Source organism: Xiphophorus maculatus, chromosome 14 (assembly GCF_002775205.1).
Source record: "Xiphophorus maculatus strain JP 163 A chromosome 14, X_maculatus-5.0-male, whole genome shotgun sequence".
NCBI classification, from domain to species: Eukaryota; Metazoa; Chordata; class Actinopteri; order Cyprinodontiformes; family Poeciliidae; genus Xiphophorus; species Xiphophorus maculatus.
Window position 1 is genome coordinate 2,981,384 of NC_036456.1, and position 19,501 is coordinate 3,000,884.

Below are 19,501 nucleotides of genomic sequence, written 5' to 3' on the forward strand. Positions count from 1 at the left end.
AAAGTTCCAAAGTAATCCCATGTGTAACAGTGCTTTGGATGAAAACGTCAAATAAAGCCAAAAACAGCAATTACCTGATGTAAAACTATTCAAGGCTTTTATTTTGAAATTATTATTATGCTCCATTTTAAAGTTCCAAAGTAATCCCATGTGTAACAGTGCTTTGGATGAAAAAGTCACATAAAGCCAAAAACAGCAATTACCTGATTTAAAAATATTCAAGGCTTTTATTTTGAAATTTTCATTACGCTTCATTTTAAAGTTCTGAACTAATACCATGTGTAACAGTGCTTTGGATGAAAAAGTCACATAAAGCCAAAAACAGCAATTACCTGATTTAAAAATATTCAAGGCTTTTATTTTGAAATTTTCATTACGCTTCATTTTAAAGTTCTGAACTAATTCCATGTGTAACAGTGCTTTGGATGAAAAAGTCAAATAAAGCCAAAAAGAGCAATTACGTCATGTAAAAATATTCAAGGCTTTTATTTTGAAATTTTCAGTATGCTTCATTTTAAAGTTCCGAACTAATACCACGTGTAACAGTGCTTTGGATGAAAAAGTCAAATAAAGCCAAAAAGAGCAATTACGTCATGTAAAAATATTCAAGGCTTTTATTTTGAAATTTTCAGTATGCTTCATTTCAATGGGCCAACCTAATCCCATGAATAACAGTCATTGGATAAAATCAGTTATATAATGCTCAAAACACAAGTAGTTGATGTAACAATATTCAAGGCTTTTAATTTGAAATTATTATTATGCTCCATTTTAAAGTTCCGAACTAATCCCATGTGTAACAGTGCTTTGGATGAAAAAGTCATATACGGCCAAAAAGAGCAATTACATGATGTAAAAATATTCAAGGCTTTTATTTTGAAATTTTCAGTATGCTTCATTTTAAAGGGCCAAACTAATCCCATGTGTAATAGTCATTGGGTTAAATCAGTTATATAATGCTCAAAACAAAAGTAGTTGATGTAAAAATATTCAAGGCTTTTATTTTGAAATTATTATTATGCTCCATTTGAAAGTTCCGAACTAATCCCATGTGTAACAGTGCTTTGGATGAAAAAGTCATATACGGCCAAAAAGAGCAATTACGTCATGTAAAATATTCAAGGCTTTTATTTTGAAATTTTCAGTATGCTTAATTTTAAAGTTCCAAACTAATCCCATGTGTAACAGTTACTGAGTTAAATCAGTTATATACAGCCCATAGCAGTTCTAAAGGCCAGTTCAGTCCTCCTCTGTTTCAACTGAGTATTCCACTATAGATAGAACTACAGTGATGCGTATTCGTAGTCCTAACCAGCAGCCAATAGCCTCTTGAGATCCGTTGCTATGGCAAATAATGGTCTCAGCAGGTGTGAGCTCTGAGCTCTGAGCGCTCAAACACACAAGTGTGTTTGAGCAAACACACTTTACTGAAAAAAAGCATTGGAAACAAATCCTTCTTGTTCGGGAACCGTAATACATATTCGAAAAGCGTTTTAAGCGTATGACAGTTCAATGTGTCTTCTGCGATAGTCCCGAGATTCATATCTGTACCTCACTCAGAGCATTTACAGTGATGAGAGAAAGAAATGTTGTGCCCAGATATGAACCGAGGTCTGCTGTCACTCTAATTTGAAGAAAAATGAGAAACTTTGGGTCGCTTAGAGGCAAATTGTGGACAAACCGTAACTGGTATCGACGAGCCGTCTTCACTTTCGAAGAGATCACAGACGTATCTACAAAATGAAATTTGAATGGCATTTCTAGGTGAATTTGTGACGACACAGAAAATCCTCAAAAATAGGGTAAAATAGGGTATTTCTAGGATTTTTCCCATTGACTTATAATGGGATTTTTTTCGTAGTTTTTTGCGAATTATGTCGCCACGTTAAGCCCAAATCCCACCAAAAGTAATAGCAATCATGGCGTGAATTTTCTGCACGTTTTGATACCTCATTTGTAGGTGTGCACCCAGCGGTATGAGCCGCATTAACGGTTACGGAAGAAAAATAAATAAAGAGACACTTCTCTCCGACAATAGTAATAGGTTCCTGCCATTTGCATGGCAGGCCCCAACTAGAAAATTTCGGAAGAAATTTAGCCGGGGCCTGCCGAGGCGCGCCCATCGGGCATGGGCCCGGCGTCGTCGCGCCACAAATCGGCGTCGACGCCAAAGAACGCCGCGACGTGATCAGTGGCATGCGGAGAACCGCAAGAACGTTAAGCGAGGCGGACGTGCACCGTTCGGTACGATTTAAAATGTTGTCGAGGCTTTTATTTTGGAAGTTTTGTTAAACTTCATTTCAAAGGGCCAAACTAATCCCAAGCGTAATAGTCCTTGGGTTAAAATAGTTATATAATGCTCAAAACACAAGTAGCTGATGTAAAAATATTCAAGGCTTTTATTTTGAAATTTTCAGTATGCTCCATTTTAAAGTTCCGAACTAATCCCATGTGTAACAGTGCTTTGGATGAAAAAGTCATATACGGCCAAAAAAAGCAATTACGTCATGTAAAATATTCAAGGCTTTTATTTTGAAATTTTCAGTATGCTTAATTTTAAAGTTCCAAACTAATCCCATGTGTAACAGTGCTTTGGATGAAAAAGTCACATAAAGCCAAAAACAGCAATTACCTGATGTAAAAATATTCAAGGCTTTTATTTTGAAATTATTATTATGCTCCATTTTAAAGTTCCGAACTAATCCCATGTGTAACATTGCTTTGGATGAAAAAGTCATATACGGCCAAAAAGAGCAATTACGTCATGTAAAATATTCAAGGCTTTTATTTTGAAACTTTTGTTAAGCTTCATTTCAAAGGGCCAAACTAATACCACGTGTAACAGTGCTTTGGATGAAAAAGTCAAATAAAGCCAAAAAGAGCAATTACATGATGTAAAAATATTCAAGGCTTTTATTTTGAAATTTTCAGTATGCTTCATTTTAAAGTTCTGAACTAATACCACGTGTAAGAGTGCTTTGGATGAAAAAGTCAAATAAAGCCAAAAAGAGCAATTACGTCATGTAAAAATATTCAAGGCTTTTATTTTGAAATTTTCAGTATGCTTCATTTTAAAGTTCCGAACTAATCCCATGTGTAACAGTGCTTTGGATGAAAAAGTCATATACGGCCAAAAAAAGCAATTACGTCATGTAAAATATTCAAGGCTTTTATTTTGAAATTTTCAGTATGCTTAATTTTAAAGTTCCAAACTAATCCCATGTGTAACAGTGCTTTGGATGAAAAAGTCACATAAAGCCAAAAACAGCAATTACCTGATGTAAAAATATTCAAGGCTTTTATTTTGAAATTATTATTATGCTCCATTTTAAAGTTCCGAACTAATCCCATGTGTAACATTGCTTTGGATGAAAAAGTCATATACGGCCAAAAAGAGCAATTACGTCATGTAAAATATTCAAGGCTTTTATTTTGAAACTTTTGTTAAGCTTCATTTCAAAGGGCCAAACTAATACCACGTGTAACAGTGCTTTGGATGAAAAAGTCAAATAAAGCCAAAAAGAGCAATTACATGATGTAAAAATATTCAAGGCTTTTATTTTGAAATTTTCAGTATGCTTCATTTCAAAGGGCCAAACTAATACCATGTGTAACAGTGCTTTGGATGAAAAAGTCAAATAAAGCCAAAGAGAGCAATTACATGATGTCAAAATATTCAAGGCTTTTATTTTGAAATTATTATTATGCTCCATTTTAAAGTTCCGAACTAATCCCATGTGTAACAGTGCTTTGGATGAAAAAGTCACATAAAGCCAAAAACAGCAATTACGTCATGTAAAATATTCAAGGCTTTTATTTTGAAATTTTCAGTATGCTTAATTTTAAAGTTCCAAACTAATCCCATGTGTAACATTGCTTTGGATGAAAAAGTCAAATAAAGCCAAAAAGAGCAATTACATGATGTAAAAATATTCAAGGCTTTTATTTTGAAATTTTTGTTAAACTTAATTTCAGAGGTCCAAACTAATCCCATGTGTAATAGTCATTGGGTTAAATCAGTTATTTATTGCTCAAAAGAGCAATTATCTGATCTAAAATATGTCAAGGCTTTTATTTTGAAATTTTCAGTATGCTTCATTTCAGAGGCCCAAACTAATCCCATGTGTAACAGTGCTTTGGATAAAAAAGTCACATAAAGCCAAAAGCAGCAATTACATGATGTAAAAATATTCAAGGCTTTTATTTTGAAATTTTCAGTATGCTTAATTTTAAAGTTCCAAAATAATCCCATGTGTAACAGTTACTGAGTTAAATCAGTTATATACAGCCCATAGCAGCAGGTAGTTCTAAAGGCCAGTTCTCAGTCCTGATCTGTTTCAACTGAGTATAGATAGAACTACAGTGATGCGTATTCGTAGTCCAAATCAGCAGCCAATAGCCTCTTGAGTTCCGTTGCTATGGCAAATAATGGTCTCAGCAGGTGTGAGCTGTGAGCTCTGAGCTCTCAAACACACAAGTGTGTTTGAGCAAACACACTTTACTGAAAAAAAGCATTGGAAACAAATCCTTCTTGTTCGGGAACTGTAATACATATTCGAAAAGCGTTTTAAGCGTATGACAGTTCAATGTGTCTTCTGCGATAGTCCCGAGATTCATATCTGTACCTCACTCAGAGCATTTACAGCGATGAGAGAAAGAAATGTTGTGCCCAGATATGAACCGAGGTCGGCTGTCACTCTAATATGAGCAAAAATGAGAAACTTTGGGTCGCTTAGAGGCAAATTGTGGACAAACCATAACTGGTATCGACGAGCCGTCTTCACTTTCGAAGAGATCACAGACGTATCTACAAAATGAAATTTGAATGGCATTTCTAGGTGAATTTGTGACGACACAGCAAATCCTCAAAAATAGGGTATTTCTAGGATTTTTCCCATTGAGTTATAATGGGGTTTTTTTCGTAGTTTTTTGCGAATTATGTCGCCACGTTAAGCCCAAATCCCACCAGAAGTAATAGCTCCAATGGCGTGAATTTTCTGCACGTTTTGATACCTCATTTGTAGGTGTGCACCCAGCGGTACGAGCCGCATTAACGGTTACGGAAGAAAAATAAAGAATTACTAGAAAATTTCGGAAGAAATTTAGCCGGGGCCTGCCAAGGCGCGGCCGTGGGGTTCGGGCCCGGCGTCGTCGCGCCACAAATCGGCGTCGACGCCAAAGAACGCCGCGACGTAAGCAGTGGCACGCGGAGAACCGCAAGAACGTTAAGCGAGGCGGACGTGCACCGTTCGGTACGATTTAAAATGTTGTCGAGGCTTTTATTTTGGAAGTTTTGTTAAACTTCATTTCAAAGGGCCAAACTAATCCCATGCGTAATAGTCCTTGGGTTAAAATAGTTATATAATGCTCAAAACACAAGTAGCTGATGTAAAAATATTCAAGGCTTTTATTTTGAAATTTTCAGTATGCTTCATTTCAAAGGGCCAAACTAATACCACGTGTAACAGTGCTTTGGATGAAAAAGTCAAATAAAGCCAAAAAGAGCAATTACGTCATGTAAAATTATTCAAGGCTTTTATTTTGAAAATTTCAGAATGCTTCATTTCAAAGGGCCAAACTAATACCACGTGTAACAGTGCTTTGGATGAAAAAGTCAAATAAAGCCAAAAAGAGCAATTACCTGATGTAAAAATATTCAAGGCTTTTATTTTGAAATTATTATTATGCTCCATTTTAAAGTTCCAAACTAATCCCATGTGTAACAGTGCTTTGGATGAAAAAGTCATATAAAGCCAAAAACAGCAATTACCTGATGTAAAAATATTCAAGGCTTTTATTTTGAAATTATTATTATTCTCCATTTTAAAGTTCCAAAGTAATCCCATGTGTAACAGTGCTTTGGATGAAAACGTCAAATAAAGCCAAAAACAGCAATTACCTGATGTAAAAATATTCAAGGCTTTTATTTTGAAATTATTATTATTCTCCATTTTAAAGTTCCAAAGTAATCCCATGTGTAACATTGCTTTGGATGAAAAAGTCATATACGGCCAAAAAAAGCAATTACCTGATGTGAAAATATTCAAGGCTTTTATTTTGAAATTATTATTATTCTCCATTTTAAAGTTCCAAAGTAATCCCATGTGTAACAGTGCTCTGGATGAAAACGTCAAATAAAGCCAAAAACAGCAATTACCTGATGTAAAACTATTCAAGGCTTTTATTTTGAAATTATTATTATGCTCCATTTTAAAGTTCCAAACTAATCCCATGTGTAACAGTTACTGAGTTAAATCAGTTATATACAGCCCATAGCAGCAGTAGTTCTAAAGGCCAGTTCTCAGTACTGATCTGTTTCAACTGAGGATAGATAGAACTACAGCGATGCGTATTCGTAGTCCAAATCAGCAGCCAATAGCCTCTTGAGTTCCGTTGCTATGGCAAATAATGGTCTCAGCAGGTGTGAGCTCTGAGCTGTGAGCTCTCAAACACACAAGTGTGTTTGAGCAAACACACTTTACTGAAAAAAAGCATTGGAAACAAATCCTTCTTGTTCGGGAACCGTAATACATATTCGAAAAGCGTTTCGAGCGTATGACAGTTCAATGTGTCTTCTGCGATAGTCCCGAGATTCATATCTGTACCTCACTCAGAGCATTTACAGTGATGAGAGAAAGAAATGTTGTGCCCATATCTGATCCGAGGTCGGCTGTCACTGTAATTTCAGCAAAAATGAGAAACTTTGGGTCGCTTAGAGGCAAATTGTGGACAAACCGTAACTGGTATCGACGAGCCGTCTTCACTTTCGAAGAGATCACAGACGTATCTACAAAATGAAATTTGAATGGCATTTCTAGGTGAATTTGTGACGACACAGCAAATCCTCCAAAATAGGGTATTTCTAGGATTTTTCCCATTGAGTTATAATGGGGTTTTTTTCGTAGTTTTTTGCGAATTATGTCGCCACGTTAACCCCAAATCCCACCAAAAATAATAGCTCCAATGGCGTGAATTTTCTGCACGTTTTGATACCTCATTTGTAGGTGTGCACCCAGCGGTATGAGCCGCATTAACGGTGACGGAAGAAAAATAAAGAATTATAATAAAGAGACGCTTGTTGGGTGTAGAGTAATAGGTTCCTGCCATTGCTTTGCATGGCAGGCCCCAATAAAGAGACGCTTCTCTCCGACAATAGTAATAGGTTCCTGCCATTGCTTTGCATGGCAGGCCCCAATAATAATAAAGAAACTTTTCTTGGGAGAATAGCAATAGGTTCCTGCCATTGCTTTGCATGGCAGGCCCCAATAAATAATACCTAATATCTAAAGGTATGATATAATATGTAAATTATGTCAAAATTAAATTGGTTCTTGAGGATCGTAGACATTCAAGTGCAGATATAATTTGAATTGGAGTTAGCGCTTTAGCATTAGCTTCTACAAAATATAGCACTTTTGCATTAGGTTACACTAAATACATATATAGCAAATAGCTTTTGCTAAATATATGTTAGTGTAGTGCTTTAGCTTCTGCTAAATAGTGTGTTGGGTTAGTGCTTTGCCGTTAGCAGAACTAATGTTTATGATTAGTGCTTTAGGGTTAGCATGACTAACATTTTAGTTGGCTGTTCTTATGTGAACAGTGTGTTTATATCCATATATGTGAAGACAGTAACGTACGTTGGTGAGGACACCATCGGCCTTCTCGTTAACGCAGCCCTGCAGGCTGAAGGTGAGGTCGTGGCAGCTGACCATGATGCGGCGGCCGAAACGCTCCTCGAAGGGCTTCACGTCTGGCTCGATGCCCGAGAAGTCCAGCCTCTAGATGTAGGACAGGGAGGGGGAGGAAGGGATGAGTTGGTGGAGAGGAAGGGGGATCAAAGAGAACGGGAGGAGGGTGGACAGATCAGGAAGATTGGATCAATAGCGAGATACATAAATAAGTAATGAGTGAAAACACAAGTATTGAAAGCATAAACTTTCCTTACCTGCGTTTCAGGGTCCAGGGAGAAAAGCTTTTGTCTGCCTTCATTCCTGTTGATCTTATTGAGCTGGTCTGTCTCCCTCACATACTGCAAAGAGCACAAAGTCAAACTAAATGCTTCAACCTTTACTATGCCCATTTTTATTGTGTCTGCATCGACTCTTTAGCTGAGAGCTCTTGCTTTCTTTCCTCTTCAAGCAACTCGAACTGAAGACAAAGACATACAGACGGAAGAGAAATGGGAGGATGAGGGGGGCATCTTATGTAGACAAACAAGTCAAGCCCTCCAGTGCCAGTCGGACCTCAGTTCCTGTCTGCTCTGCCTGCAGCCTGCAGACAGACGGGAGCATGGAGCAGCAGAGGCCCGGAGCCAGCGCAGGGCTTTTGTTGTCAGTGAGCAGCTGTGGGTTTAAACACATTAGAGCAGCAGAGGGGTCTGTGGAGGAAACACTGCTGCTCTCAGGCCTTTTCTGCTCCACAATCTCTGCTCAGAGAAAAACCTCCAAATAAAACGTTTTCTCACCAGTTTTCTCTGACCCAACAAAGAGATCGTGACCAAACAAATGAGAATAAGCAGCAGTTTTTAGAGCGCGTCTTTCAGCAGAATCATCGATCGAAGCTGGAGCTTAGAAGGAGAAGCAAGAGTTTTCAAACAAAATGTTCGCAAAAAAATAATAACAATGAAAAAAAGTTAATTTAAAAATAAAAAAAGTGCAGAGTATTAACCAGAAAGTGATGACCAAGATTTTGACACTAAAAATGTTTTTTTTTAATTGTTTAACTTTTTGTATTCTGACAGTTTTTCTTCAAGACTTGCGCTTTAAAATGTATCATATTTTCACCAAATTTATTGTTGTGTTCAACATAAACTGAGAATAAATAACTCAAAAGGTTCATACGGTGCATCGCAAAAACACCTCTTGAACCGTTCCTGAAACCTTATTATATTTTTATAGGGGCAACACAAATAAAAATTTGAAAAGTGTGGTGTGCTTTTTGTTCTCCTCGTTTTCGTCCGATTCAATTCAATTGAGAACTTGAAAGATAAACTGACAAGGAGAGCATTCATCATAGAACTGAGAAAAAACCTTAACCATCAGCTGCAAACGCGCTGGACTCAGCGGGCGGAACACAAATGCAAGCCACACTTTTTAGATTTTATTTGCAAAAAATGTAGATAGACTGTAATATTTTGTCTCCTCTTCACTATTACGCACTATTTTGTGCTGCTCCATCGCAAAAAAAATCCAATATACCAAACATAGTGAAGTTTGAGAAAATATGACAAACTTTGAAGGGTGTGAATAAGTTTGTGAGGTTCTGCATAACTTTAATATGGTTCTATGTAACAATAATGGCCTGATAAACATTATAAAAACAGATAAGTGCTGTTCCTACCTTCATGAGCTCTGAGTGCAGGCTCCTCCCCTGGCTCTCCTGCAGACCTTCTCCTTTCCCTTGGCTCACTGTGTCGTCATCTGATCACACAGGAGGAAATGCATCAACAAGAAGCCCTCTCCCCGCAGGTTTGATTAGCACATCCATGTTGTCCAGTTTAAAATAGCATCCATCTGCTGGCTCTCCAGATGCTTGGAACCGATGAACTGAGTGAACCTCTTAGTCGTCCCAGTATCTCATCAGAATGTCGGGGGGAGGGGGGGTTTGGATTTTGTCCACAGAAAGTTGGCAAGACCCAAACAAGCTGGATAAAATGTTTAATGTTCCCTCTAAGGCCAGCTAAAACAAGAGAACAGTCGACCCTCTTTCCTGAAGAGACAATCAGCTAGAGGAAGTTCAGACTTTAACACCCTGTTAGGTTAGGTATAGTTTGTTTTTTTGTGAGTGTAGAAAGAGGAGCTGACCTGTGTTGAAGTCCAGCGGCTCGGCTCCGTTCCTCTTGTCGGGAACGGCCTCGGTGGCGCTCTGCAGGGCCTGCTTCAGCGTGGACACCCAGTCCTCCATCTCCACCTCGCTGTCCGCAGCCAGGAAGTGGCTGTAGCGGTCCTGCATCTTCAGCTCGAAGCCGTTCCGCCGCATCTTAGGGCTCTGACGAAGCACAGCACAGTTAGAGGGTTCAGTGTTCAGTAAGGGGTCAAACGGAAGAGCTGCTGATTGGAGCCTTAAGCAGAAACTGGTTCATTATCCAACCTGACAGATTAGTTAGTGAAAACTCTTTAACTCTGTCGTTAAAAATGATTTGTCCCCTTTCCAAAGGGGGCAAATACTTTATGGAGAACTCCTGTAACAGTCTGCGCAGCAACAAATCTGAAGAGGCCTCTGACTGAACACATTCTGTTGTCTGACATTCTGATGAAGAGGATGCTTAGTCTTGACAGTATTGCTTTTTATTTCATTTTATGAAGAATTCTTGATGGAAAATGATTGACGGTAGTCGTTGCCACCAATAAACAGCTATTACCGTATTTTCCGGACTAAGGTGGCACTTTTTTTTCAGAATATTGCTGGTCCTCAGCGGATTATTCAGATAAACTTCAGTGAATAAAAAGGATGAACAAATCATCCATAATGTGATACGATATAAGTGACAGAACGCAGAAAACATAGCTCTCTCAGGAGAAACCCTCAATATTTTTCTTCTACTTCTTCTTCGTCTACTCCCGAAGCATCATGGGATATATAGTTCACTACATTAAAGGTCCACAAATAGTCCGTTTTGCTCCGGATACTACCTATGAAATACTAACTAACTCTATGAAATAACAATTACAGCTCAGAGAGTTACTTATATTAAATAATAAAATCCCAAATAATAAGCCATAAACAAATCCTGGTTAAACCCAAAACTAATCCTTAACATCCTGTGATAGTCCAGTCAGACATATCTATGTTTATTTTTCTCTTCATGACACATTTTTTTTAGTCTGGAGGAGCAACGAACAGTTCAGAGAATACGATAGAGTCAGTGGGAAACTGGTTTTCACATAGAGCCAGGGCTGCTTTGGATAGTTTATTCCCTTCATGAATTTAAGCTAAAAAAAAAAAAAAAGATTTGTATTTACTTTACTGGCACGCGAGATGTGACAGTAAAATATTTTTATCAAGTGCTGCAAAGACTAACTGGAAGAAATGCTGCTGTGAATGTTAAACATCTGTCTGAATGAAGCCGACTAAACCCAGTGAGTGAAATTGTGATCATCGAACTAAAAGCTTCCCGGCAGCCAGCCCAGACCTGAAGGAAGTACGCACAAGTTCACTTAGTCAACACCATCAACCCCCTCCTCCACCCTCAGCTCCTCCCTTTTAATCAGCTAGACCAATCCTTTTCTACCCAGTCAGAGGAATGCAGTAAATCTGCCCCAACAAAAGCAGCTAAAAAAACCCTGGAGCGTGGCAGGTGCTCATATTAACACCAGGACCCACAACAAGGCTGCTGCTGCTGCTGCTGCCTTGCTCAAAGTGTACCTGAACAACATCAATGCAGGAGTCCAAGTAGATGGAGCCTTTGGTTTCCTTGCAGTTCTTCTCGTCCTTGTAGGAGTTGAGGATGTAGGAACCGTCGGGGAGCTGGGACAGGTAGAAGTATCTCCGTTTGAACACCTGAAAGTCACAGCAGCGACTCATCATCTCTGTCAACCGGCAATAACTCATAAAGAAATGAAGGATTATTTCACATGCGAAACATTACAACCACAAACTTTGATGTGTTTTAGTAAGGGTATATATGACTGTGAGGTCAAAAGTAAATGACCTCATGCTTTTTTTTTAAACAAACATAAATCTGAAAAGTGTGATGTGCATTTGTATTCGACCCCTTTTACTCTGACACCTCGTAACAAATTCTAGTGCAGCCGACTGCCTTTTTTGCAGTTTTTGTCCGATCATCGATCTTTAAAAAACTTGAACCTGCCGATTCTGATTTTGGTCTGAAAAGTCACTAAATAAAGTCGCTGAGGTCGCAATACTGGAGAGTGACTATTGTTAACCACAGACCTGCTGGGCGGGTCTGTCAGTCAGCCCCGTCTAGGGGACAGTGACATCCACACCTTTGCACAAGCAGATAAGATTCCATGGATAAGATCAGTTTCACATGTAATAATCAACCAAACTTCCAAAATAAAGAAATTCATGGCAGATTTATCGGCCGGCTGATTCATCAATGTACCTCTACTTAATAGAAATTGTTAGATTTTATTCAAAGTAGCAGTATGTAGGTTTTATTAAAATTATTTTTTCACGCATTTGTTGAAACTGCCACCGTCATGACAGTATAGTATGAGACAAATAATCTGTGAAAAGATTGCGCTCCTCTGCCTTCTTCCAGAACTCCCAGTGCCAACTAGAAACGACCAATCAAAGCCAAGATGAGGGTCTTGCGCTGCAATAGCAATAGCAGTTCAGGAAGGAGGTGGAGGAAATCCATCTTTTCATCATTACAAACAGTCACGACATGGTGACAATTTTAACAAATATGTAAAAAAAAAAAAAGCTTTTCTTCATATAAGTTACATACTACAGCTTTAAGGATATTAAGAATATAAGGTACCAAAATTAGAGGTTATAATGTGACAAGATGTGAACAAGTTTAAGAGGCATGAATCATTTTCCAAGACACCGTATACTAAATGCTGTTTGAACTTCAAGTCACCAGATGCGAAGAACTGAGTACGGCTGATGTGCCGTGTCCAACCCTTCCACGACTCTGTGTTAATAACAGACAGGAGGGCTGGCGCTGACTCACCCTCATGGAGACAGACAGGCTGCTGTTGATGTTGGCTTTCTGCAGCCAGCCCTGCTTCAGGATGCCTCCCCTCTGGGAGCACAGCGACGCTGTGTCCTGGCCAACAGAAAGCACACAGAGCCTTTCAGGACACATTCGACTTAAACATCACGAAAACATTCATTTTAACCCGACTCTACATCTTTCTCTACAGGATATCAGAACAATGAGAGAGCTTTCTTAATGTCTCATACTCCAGTTCCCCCCCAAAAAACAAAACAAACTTTGGTTTCAGGAGATCAGACTATTGGTGACTATTGCCAAGTAGACACACACATGTTCACACAAGTCCATCTTTCTGATTGGCTAAAAGAGAGTCAAGCCCATCCTCCGTCCTCCTGACTGCAGAGTTATGATTTGGAAAGCAGACGTTCTCCTGACCTTCCTCCGTCTCTCCTCTGCCTCCATGTGGGCGGTCGATGACATCTATTTATAGATATGTTAGGATTCTGGTTTCCCTGCTCCGTAGCGCGCTGTAAGAGGGCTGACACGCCCACCTGACAGACCGTAAGCCGGCTATGTTTCATCATGTCCGCTTTAGTAAACGAGCAGAGAGAATGTCTTTGTATCTATTCCAGGACGGTCCTGCTTGTTCAATAAGACAAATCTGAGCATCTCTTAGAGGAATCTAATCTCAGAGATTTACAGGGCACCACTAAAAGCCCTCAACAAACAAACACACACACACACACACACACAGTGCTGTCTGTGATCTGCCACTCACCTCATCTTTGGTGTCTTCATCCATCTCAAACACGTGAGCGGGAAGCTTGTCTGTCTTCAGCCCTTTGCTTTAAAAAAAACCATACAAACAGAGTCAATTAGCAGCTCTACTTTGTCTGCAATGAGGTCAGCTACACAACAAAACCGAAGTGAGGCATTTTAAAGATAGTTTTTTTTAAAGTTTTTTTTTACATAGACATTAAAAACAGCTTTGTAACGGAGTATGTATTTCTACTACTGGAATATGTTTATAAGAATATTGCAGCAGAAAAGAACCTGTAAATTCTGCTCCCTGTATGTTTGGGTCGATGACATCACAATAGGAACGTGAAAAGTGACTTTTGACAGATCTTGACTAGGATACTGAAGCATTCCAGTTTGCTTCAATGTGTTTTATTCTTGCCAACTTCCAAGATGTACGGAAGGCCATACTGGCCAAGAAAGACAAAATAAAAGCCCAACAGGAAGTCATAATAACAACTTTTAAAGTCATAATTATGAGGACCAATTCGGTACATTATATTGGTATCCAGTATTTTGAAAAGCTACTGATGTGATGATGTTTTGCTTCAGGGCTATTTCACAATAAATCGCCAATAATTCAATTCAAATCAAAAAAACTTTACTTATCCCAAAGGGAAACTGAATTTCCTCCAAGTGCCCTCAATATTTTATATTTCACAGTAACATGTCCTGGATGACACTGTGAGTTGTCGGCAAGCACTACTAATCAACCTCTTTTGCCACTCCTCTTTAGATCTCTGTCTGGCCAGAGGGTTAGAAAGAGAGATGCTGGAGTAGGGGATATGATCACTGGCCTTTATGACCGATGAAAGAGATGGTCTGAACTTCCTCCGTCTCCCTCTACTCAGTTGTTCTGCTCTCAAACTATGAAGCCTCCTTTGAAAATGTTGGTGCTAAAGCTGAGTACGTATGTTTTTTTTTTAACAATCTGTTAGCCATCTCAAGTGCAAAGTGTTACGTTTAGTACACTCTGCAATTGAGTGTCTTAAACTCAGCTGAGTTTAAGACTATTATATTATATTACAATAGCTGAAACATCAAATATACCCTGATACAAATTAATCAAAACACATATTATAAACCCTCTTAGAACTACAGCAGAAGCTAACATCTGTAGCCTTCCTTATTTCCACTCTTGGGCAGGTACAGCCAACAGCGTGTCAAGTAGCATTGTGGCTAGGTAACTCAGCTTCCTGGCTGCATTTTCTTTCAAATATTTCAGGTATGTTCTACAAAAGAAAATACACATGAATCGGCAAAACCATGAACCCCGACCCGTGAGTAAGCGGGGCTTCACTGTATTATTACTAACAAAGTGTTCAAGCGACATTTTAGCTGTAGCTAATGTCATCCAGACCTGCTGAGGGATCACTGTGAGGCGCTTTCCCCTGAGGTTGGAACGGCAGTGATAAACTCAGCGACCTCTTCATCACTGTGACAGTTCAGAACACCAAACCTTTCTGAGCTGGTAGATTTCCTCTGAGCAGAGGAAGACTTAAAGCTGCATGGACGTATTGGGGATTTCTGGTAGGTCACCAGTGAGTGCAGTAAAATCCCTTGTACGTCTTAAATAGCTGGCAGTCAAAGGACTTCCAGCTAAGTTAAGAGGTCTTTTAGCACAAATTCTAAATCTGAACACAGTTTCTCCAGCATTATGTCACTTATTCCCGTCAGTTTGGGATCTTATCTTTCCTTACCTTGGCAGCATGCGGAAATCGCCCGAGTAAGCCTCGTACTTGTAGTTGATGACGTGCCAGTCGGTGTTGTACATCTTGATGCACTGTGGATCAGAAAGCTGGATTAGCACCACATACAGTCAAATATAGAAGTGGGTCAAAACTGTCATTTCCTCAGTGTAAAAGCTACTTTGTCACAATATTTAGCAACTTTGAAAACAAAACAAAAATTGGTATCAGCCCAAAATCGGAATTGACAGGTCAGCCTTTTTAAAGATCGCAGATCGGCCAGAAAAACGCAATCGGTGCACCCGTAAAGGTGACATCCATTTAAGGCTTTATATGTGCCGTTTATTTTCTTTCAACACTGAATGTTTCTGCTGCCTGTAAGGATCTTTGTTTGCTAAATGCTAAATGATGTTGGCTCCATTTTAACGAGCCCTTTGATAGCCGTTTCCACAATGTGTCACAGTCATGAGAGTTGGAGAGCAGCGGCAGAGCGGACTGTTCTCATCATAACAGAGTCATGTTTGTAATGATGATTAAACGTTTAGGATTTTACAAAGAAATCTGAACGTTTCTTTGTGAACACTCTAAAAGATGAGAATGAATGCTGAATTAGCCATTTTATTGATCAATGATAAAACAAAGTGTCGAGCTAGACTGCTGTGTGGAAAGTAGCTACTTTTTCCTTTTTTTCATTCCAAGTCTCTTTTTAGATCTCGATAAAAGGCTTGTTGCCGCTGCTGCTTTGTCAGCATACCTCTTTAGCAAACAGACTCCTGGCCTCTTGCTCGGCGTTCTGAGGAACAGAAGGAACGACGGTCCTCCTCTGCCGGGAGATCTGGGACTCCTGCATCCAGGCAAACACAGCAACACATAAACACACCAAGACACATGGGAGCATGTAAGCATTACACACTGAGGAGTCTGTGAGACTGGGGGCATCATTTGCTTCACAGAAGTATTTGTAACCCTTTTCTTTCTTCACGTTTTCTAAAGAATTTTCTAAGGACCTCACAGGACGGCTACCACCAAGCTGACCGACTTCCAGGATGTTGGCACTGCCGTCTATTCGCCACGGCTTTCCCACAACAGTCTAATGTTCAAATACATGTTGATATTTACCAATAAAGATTTTTTTTTTCAGTCAATTTATTAAGTGGTATAACGTTAAAGATTTGTGAAAACAAGTGGTGAGCAAACTTCTGCTAACCTGCTAGGAATGGAAGTAATTTTTCAGTTAGTGCTTTAGTATTTTGGTAACTTTGAAAATGTTTAGCAGACTGAGCTTCACCTAACTTCATATTTCCAGATAAATTCGAAAGCGTTAGTTTACTTGACTGTTTTGTTCACTTTCAGTTGAATAACGTTCAACGTATGCGTTGAAGTTTTGGTTTTCGACTTTTAAGAATTCTTCAAGTTGTTAGACGTTTATATTCACGCTCTTATTTTGAAGTTGGTACAATCTCCAACAGCCAGAGTTCCATTTCCTCCCCTCGTTTTTTCCAATGACTTTATTCAGGAACAAAATAAAACAGAAACAGCACAGAACAAGATATGAATATAAATACAATATCTAAGGGCCTTATAGAACATGTAAATTATAATGTCAAAATTAAATTGGTGCTTTGAGAGTTGTAGTCTTTCAAGGGCAGATATAATTTGAATTGAAGTTAGCTCTTTAGCATTAGCTTTTGCTAAATACTGCGTTGGTGTAGCGCATTAGCGTTGGCACAATTAATGTTCAAGATTAGTGCTTCAGGGTTAGCCATACCAACGTTTTGGTATGCTAGTTTTGCCCAACACAAACAAAAAGGAATCTTAAAAAACATCAATAATTTCCCTTCTGCTTAACAACAAGCTCTGCTAGGCGTTGCTGGATCACATGAAATGTATGTAGGACTCACAGAGACATCATCGGCAGGGCAGAGCAGCAGGTCTCTGTGGGGGTCGCTGTGGATCTGGGCCTTCCTCTGGAACACCACCGCTTCATAGTCCAGCGGCTCGATGATCTTCGGCTGCTCCTTAAATGGGGGGAGGATTGGAGATGAAACAGTCACTTTCAAACAAAACAATACCCTTTGTTAATTATAAATCCGACATTTGTAGCTTTAATGTGGCTTTTTGCCACCAAAGCCGCAGCTGAACCACAGGAAATCAGGTGATACTGCAAAGCTTGGAGCTCTCTGTGCTCTGTAGGAAACAAGCCAAGGAAAGACAGAGGGCGATAAAGGGAGAAGAAACTGATACAAAGACAGAAAAGGTGATGGAAGGAAAAAAAGCACAAGATGATTGAGGCATAAGAAAAATAACTGCATCACATGCTACAACAGAATATTTGCGCTTCCTGTTTTGAGTTTCATAGAGAAGTGGATGATATGAAATGATCCCTCTCTCTGAACGAGGCCTGCGGGTGTTCAGACCAACAAGGAGCAACTTAAATCGACATTTGGGGTTGAAACTGAATTTAAACAAAGTGCCGCTGTAGGCCAGGCTAAGCAGCAAAGCCGAGCCAGTAAGCCTCCGCTCAGCAACGCCAAGTAGTTTCTGCTTGAGCTTAAAGAATCAGACTGGGTGGATCTGATTCTGATCGGCTGCCGTTTTCCTGAAACACGCCGAGCAGAAGGGTTGCTTCTGGACCCACAGAGAGATCAGCGTGCCCTGCAGGAAGAATACTGCGCCTGTTTTCCACTTTGTGCTCCATCATATTTCTATGTAAGCAGCTCACAGCTAAGAGGTAGAGCTTTAATTTCAGAGTCAGCCACACACACCCCCTCCCCCATTCACTGTAAAGCTCTTTGAGAAAATGTCTGCATGTGCGTCTGTACTGGGTAATTAGCTGATCGAGGTTTTCTGTCACTGTTTTGGGTGTGGAGTACGTTTCAATTAAGAATGATGGCAGCAGCTATGGGCACATTATTGCTGCGGAATTGGTTTAGTATCCTTCCGCGGATCGGGGCTCCAGCCAAGACACACCACAAAGACCACTGACAGCATTAGCTGTTGATAATCCCTTATATGAAAACTCAGTGTCATAAGTCAAAATTAAAGTTTTTGTTTGGAAAACTTTGTACAAATTGATGGGAAAATATCTGAATTGACTTAAAACAGTCTGAAATAAAGCAATGGTGTAGACAAGGATGAGATGGAACAGGATATTAATTTTGCTTTCAAGGAAACTTCAAAGATCTAATTTATACTGTAAAAACCAGTGCATTATCAGCCTGGAGGGTCACCAGGCTGTACTTAACCTCCCGCCAGACTAATCCCATTTTTTAAAATTTTAAATAGGGTTTTTTTAAAGACCATTAAGCGGATTAAGCTAGGTTTATAGTTGACGCATTGAACTACGAGAGGGGGTGCAAACCTCCACTTGCAATTTGGCCTCACACGCTATGATATCTGCCTATGCACCTTTGAATTTTTGTAACGTTTAACCTTTTTTTACACAGAGAGCTGCTGGTCAAATCTCTCTCATGGTAAAGCATAGGGGGACAGTGGCTGATTTTCAGAGCTTTACAGAGGTTTTAATAACATGTCATTTTAAATAATTTGTCAACAAAATATAAATATCTAATCTAAATGCACTAAATGAAATTATGGAGTTCCCCAAGGCACAATACTCAGTCCCACAACTTTTTACCTCTTACATTCAGCAACTTGGAACTATTAACAGGAGTGGCATCAATCTACGTTGATCACACAGGTTTTGTATTATTGTCCAAGTTGAAAATGTGATATTTACCATTACATTTATCAGCCAATAACGCAACAGTCGGGACACACTTGTAATAGGTTAAGTTCAATCCTAAAAGACATAATAAAAAACAACAGTTGAAAAGTCAGAATTGTGCTTCAAGGGTTTGTGGTTGGTTTTCTTGAAGTGATGTTCTCAGTAGTTATTGGTGATAGCTGCTGTTCGATGACAGAACACTGAAACCATTTTGTCATTCACTTTTTTTAAAAAGAAATTCTAAAGAAAGATGTCAGGTCAGCATAGGCTTGCTAGAAAACCAATACAACTTTGTAACCATGAAGCCAACAAGCTAGTCAGACATATTGTGATCAGTGATGCTCTCCACAAACTATTTAATTTATTCATTCATAAAGCTCAGAATACAATTCACCCTGGCCTTTTTTGGACTGAAGATTTAGTCTTGAAATTACCTGAAATGGATTTTTCACAGGTATTATTTCATTTTTTTGTAAAATGTATTTATTTCCTCTCTGTATTAACTTAAAAACAGCTTAATCTCTTCCAGCAGTGGAAATAAACAGTTGCTGACTGCACAGAATTTGTTCAGATATTTCTAAAAGCCCCTTCCTACATTGGAATCTGTGCACAGGCCATATTGGATGGCATGCGTGGCCATTTGTTGCTTTCTAACCTGTA

At 39.2% G+C, this 19,501-nt stretch overlaps 1 protein-coding gene across 3 annotated transcripts in view; it reads right to left on the reverse strand.

The window, feature by feature from the left end:
• The window catches only part of LOC102231679 (dedicator of cytokinesis protein 11-like), an 88,125-nt gene that overhangs the window by 61,588 nt on the left and 7,036 nt on the right, over window positions 1-19,501 (reverse strand). For all 3 annotated transcript variants that reach the window (XM_023346112.1, XM_023346111.1, XM_023346113.1), the window contains exons 2-11: window positions 17,016-17,132; window positions 15,869-15,958; window positions 15,127-15,209; window positions 13,407-13,473; window positions 12,644-12,739; window positions 11,368-11,502; window positions 9,807-9,990; window positions 9,343-9,422; window positions 7,949-8,032; window positions 7,641-7,781 (exon numbers count right to left, since the gene is read on the reverse strand). In XM_023346112.1, the coding sequence (XP_023201880.1) occupies window positions 7,641-7,781; window positions 7,949-8,032; window positions 9,343-9,422; window positions 9,807-9,990; window positions 11,368-11,502; window positions 12,644-12,739; window positions 13,407-13,473; window positions 15,127-15,209; window positions 15,869-15,958; window positions 17,016-17,132 (1,077 nt within the window). The remainder of the gene's footprint in view (window positions 1-7,640; window positions 7,782-7,948; window positions 8,033-9,342; window positions 9,423-9,806; window positions 9,991-11,367; window positions 11,503-12,643; window positions 12,740-13,406; window positions 13,474-15,126; window positions 15,210-15,868; window positions 15,959-17,015; window positions 17,133-19,501) is intronic.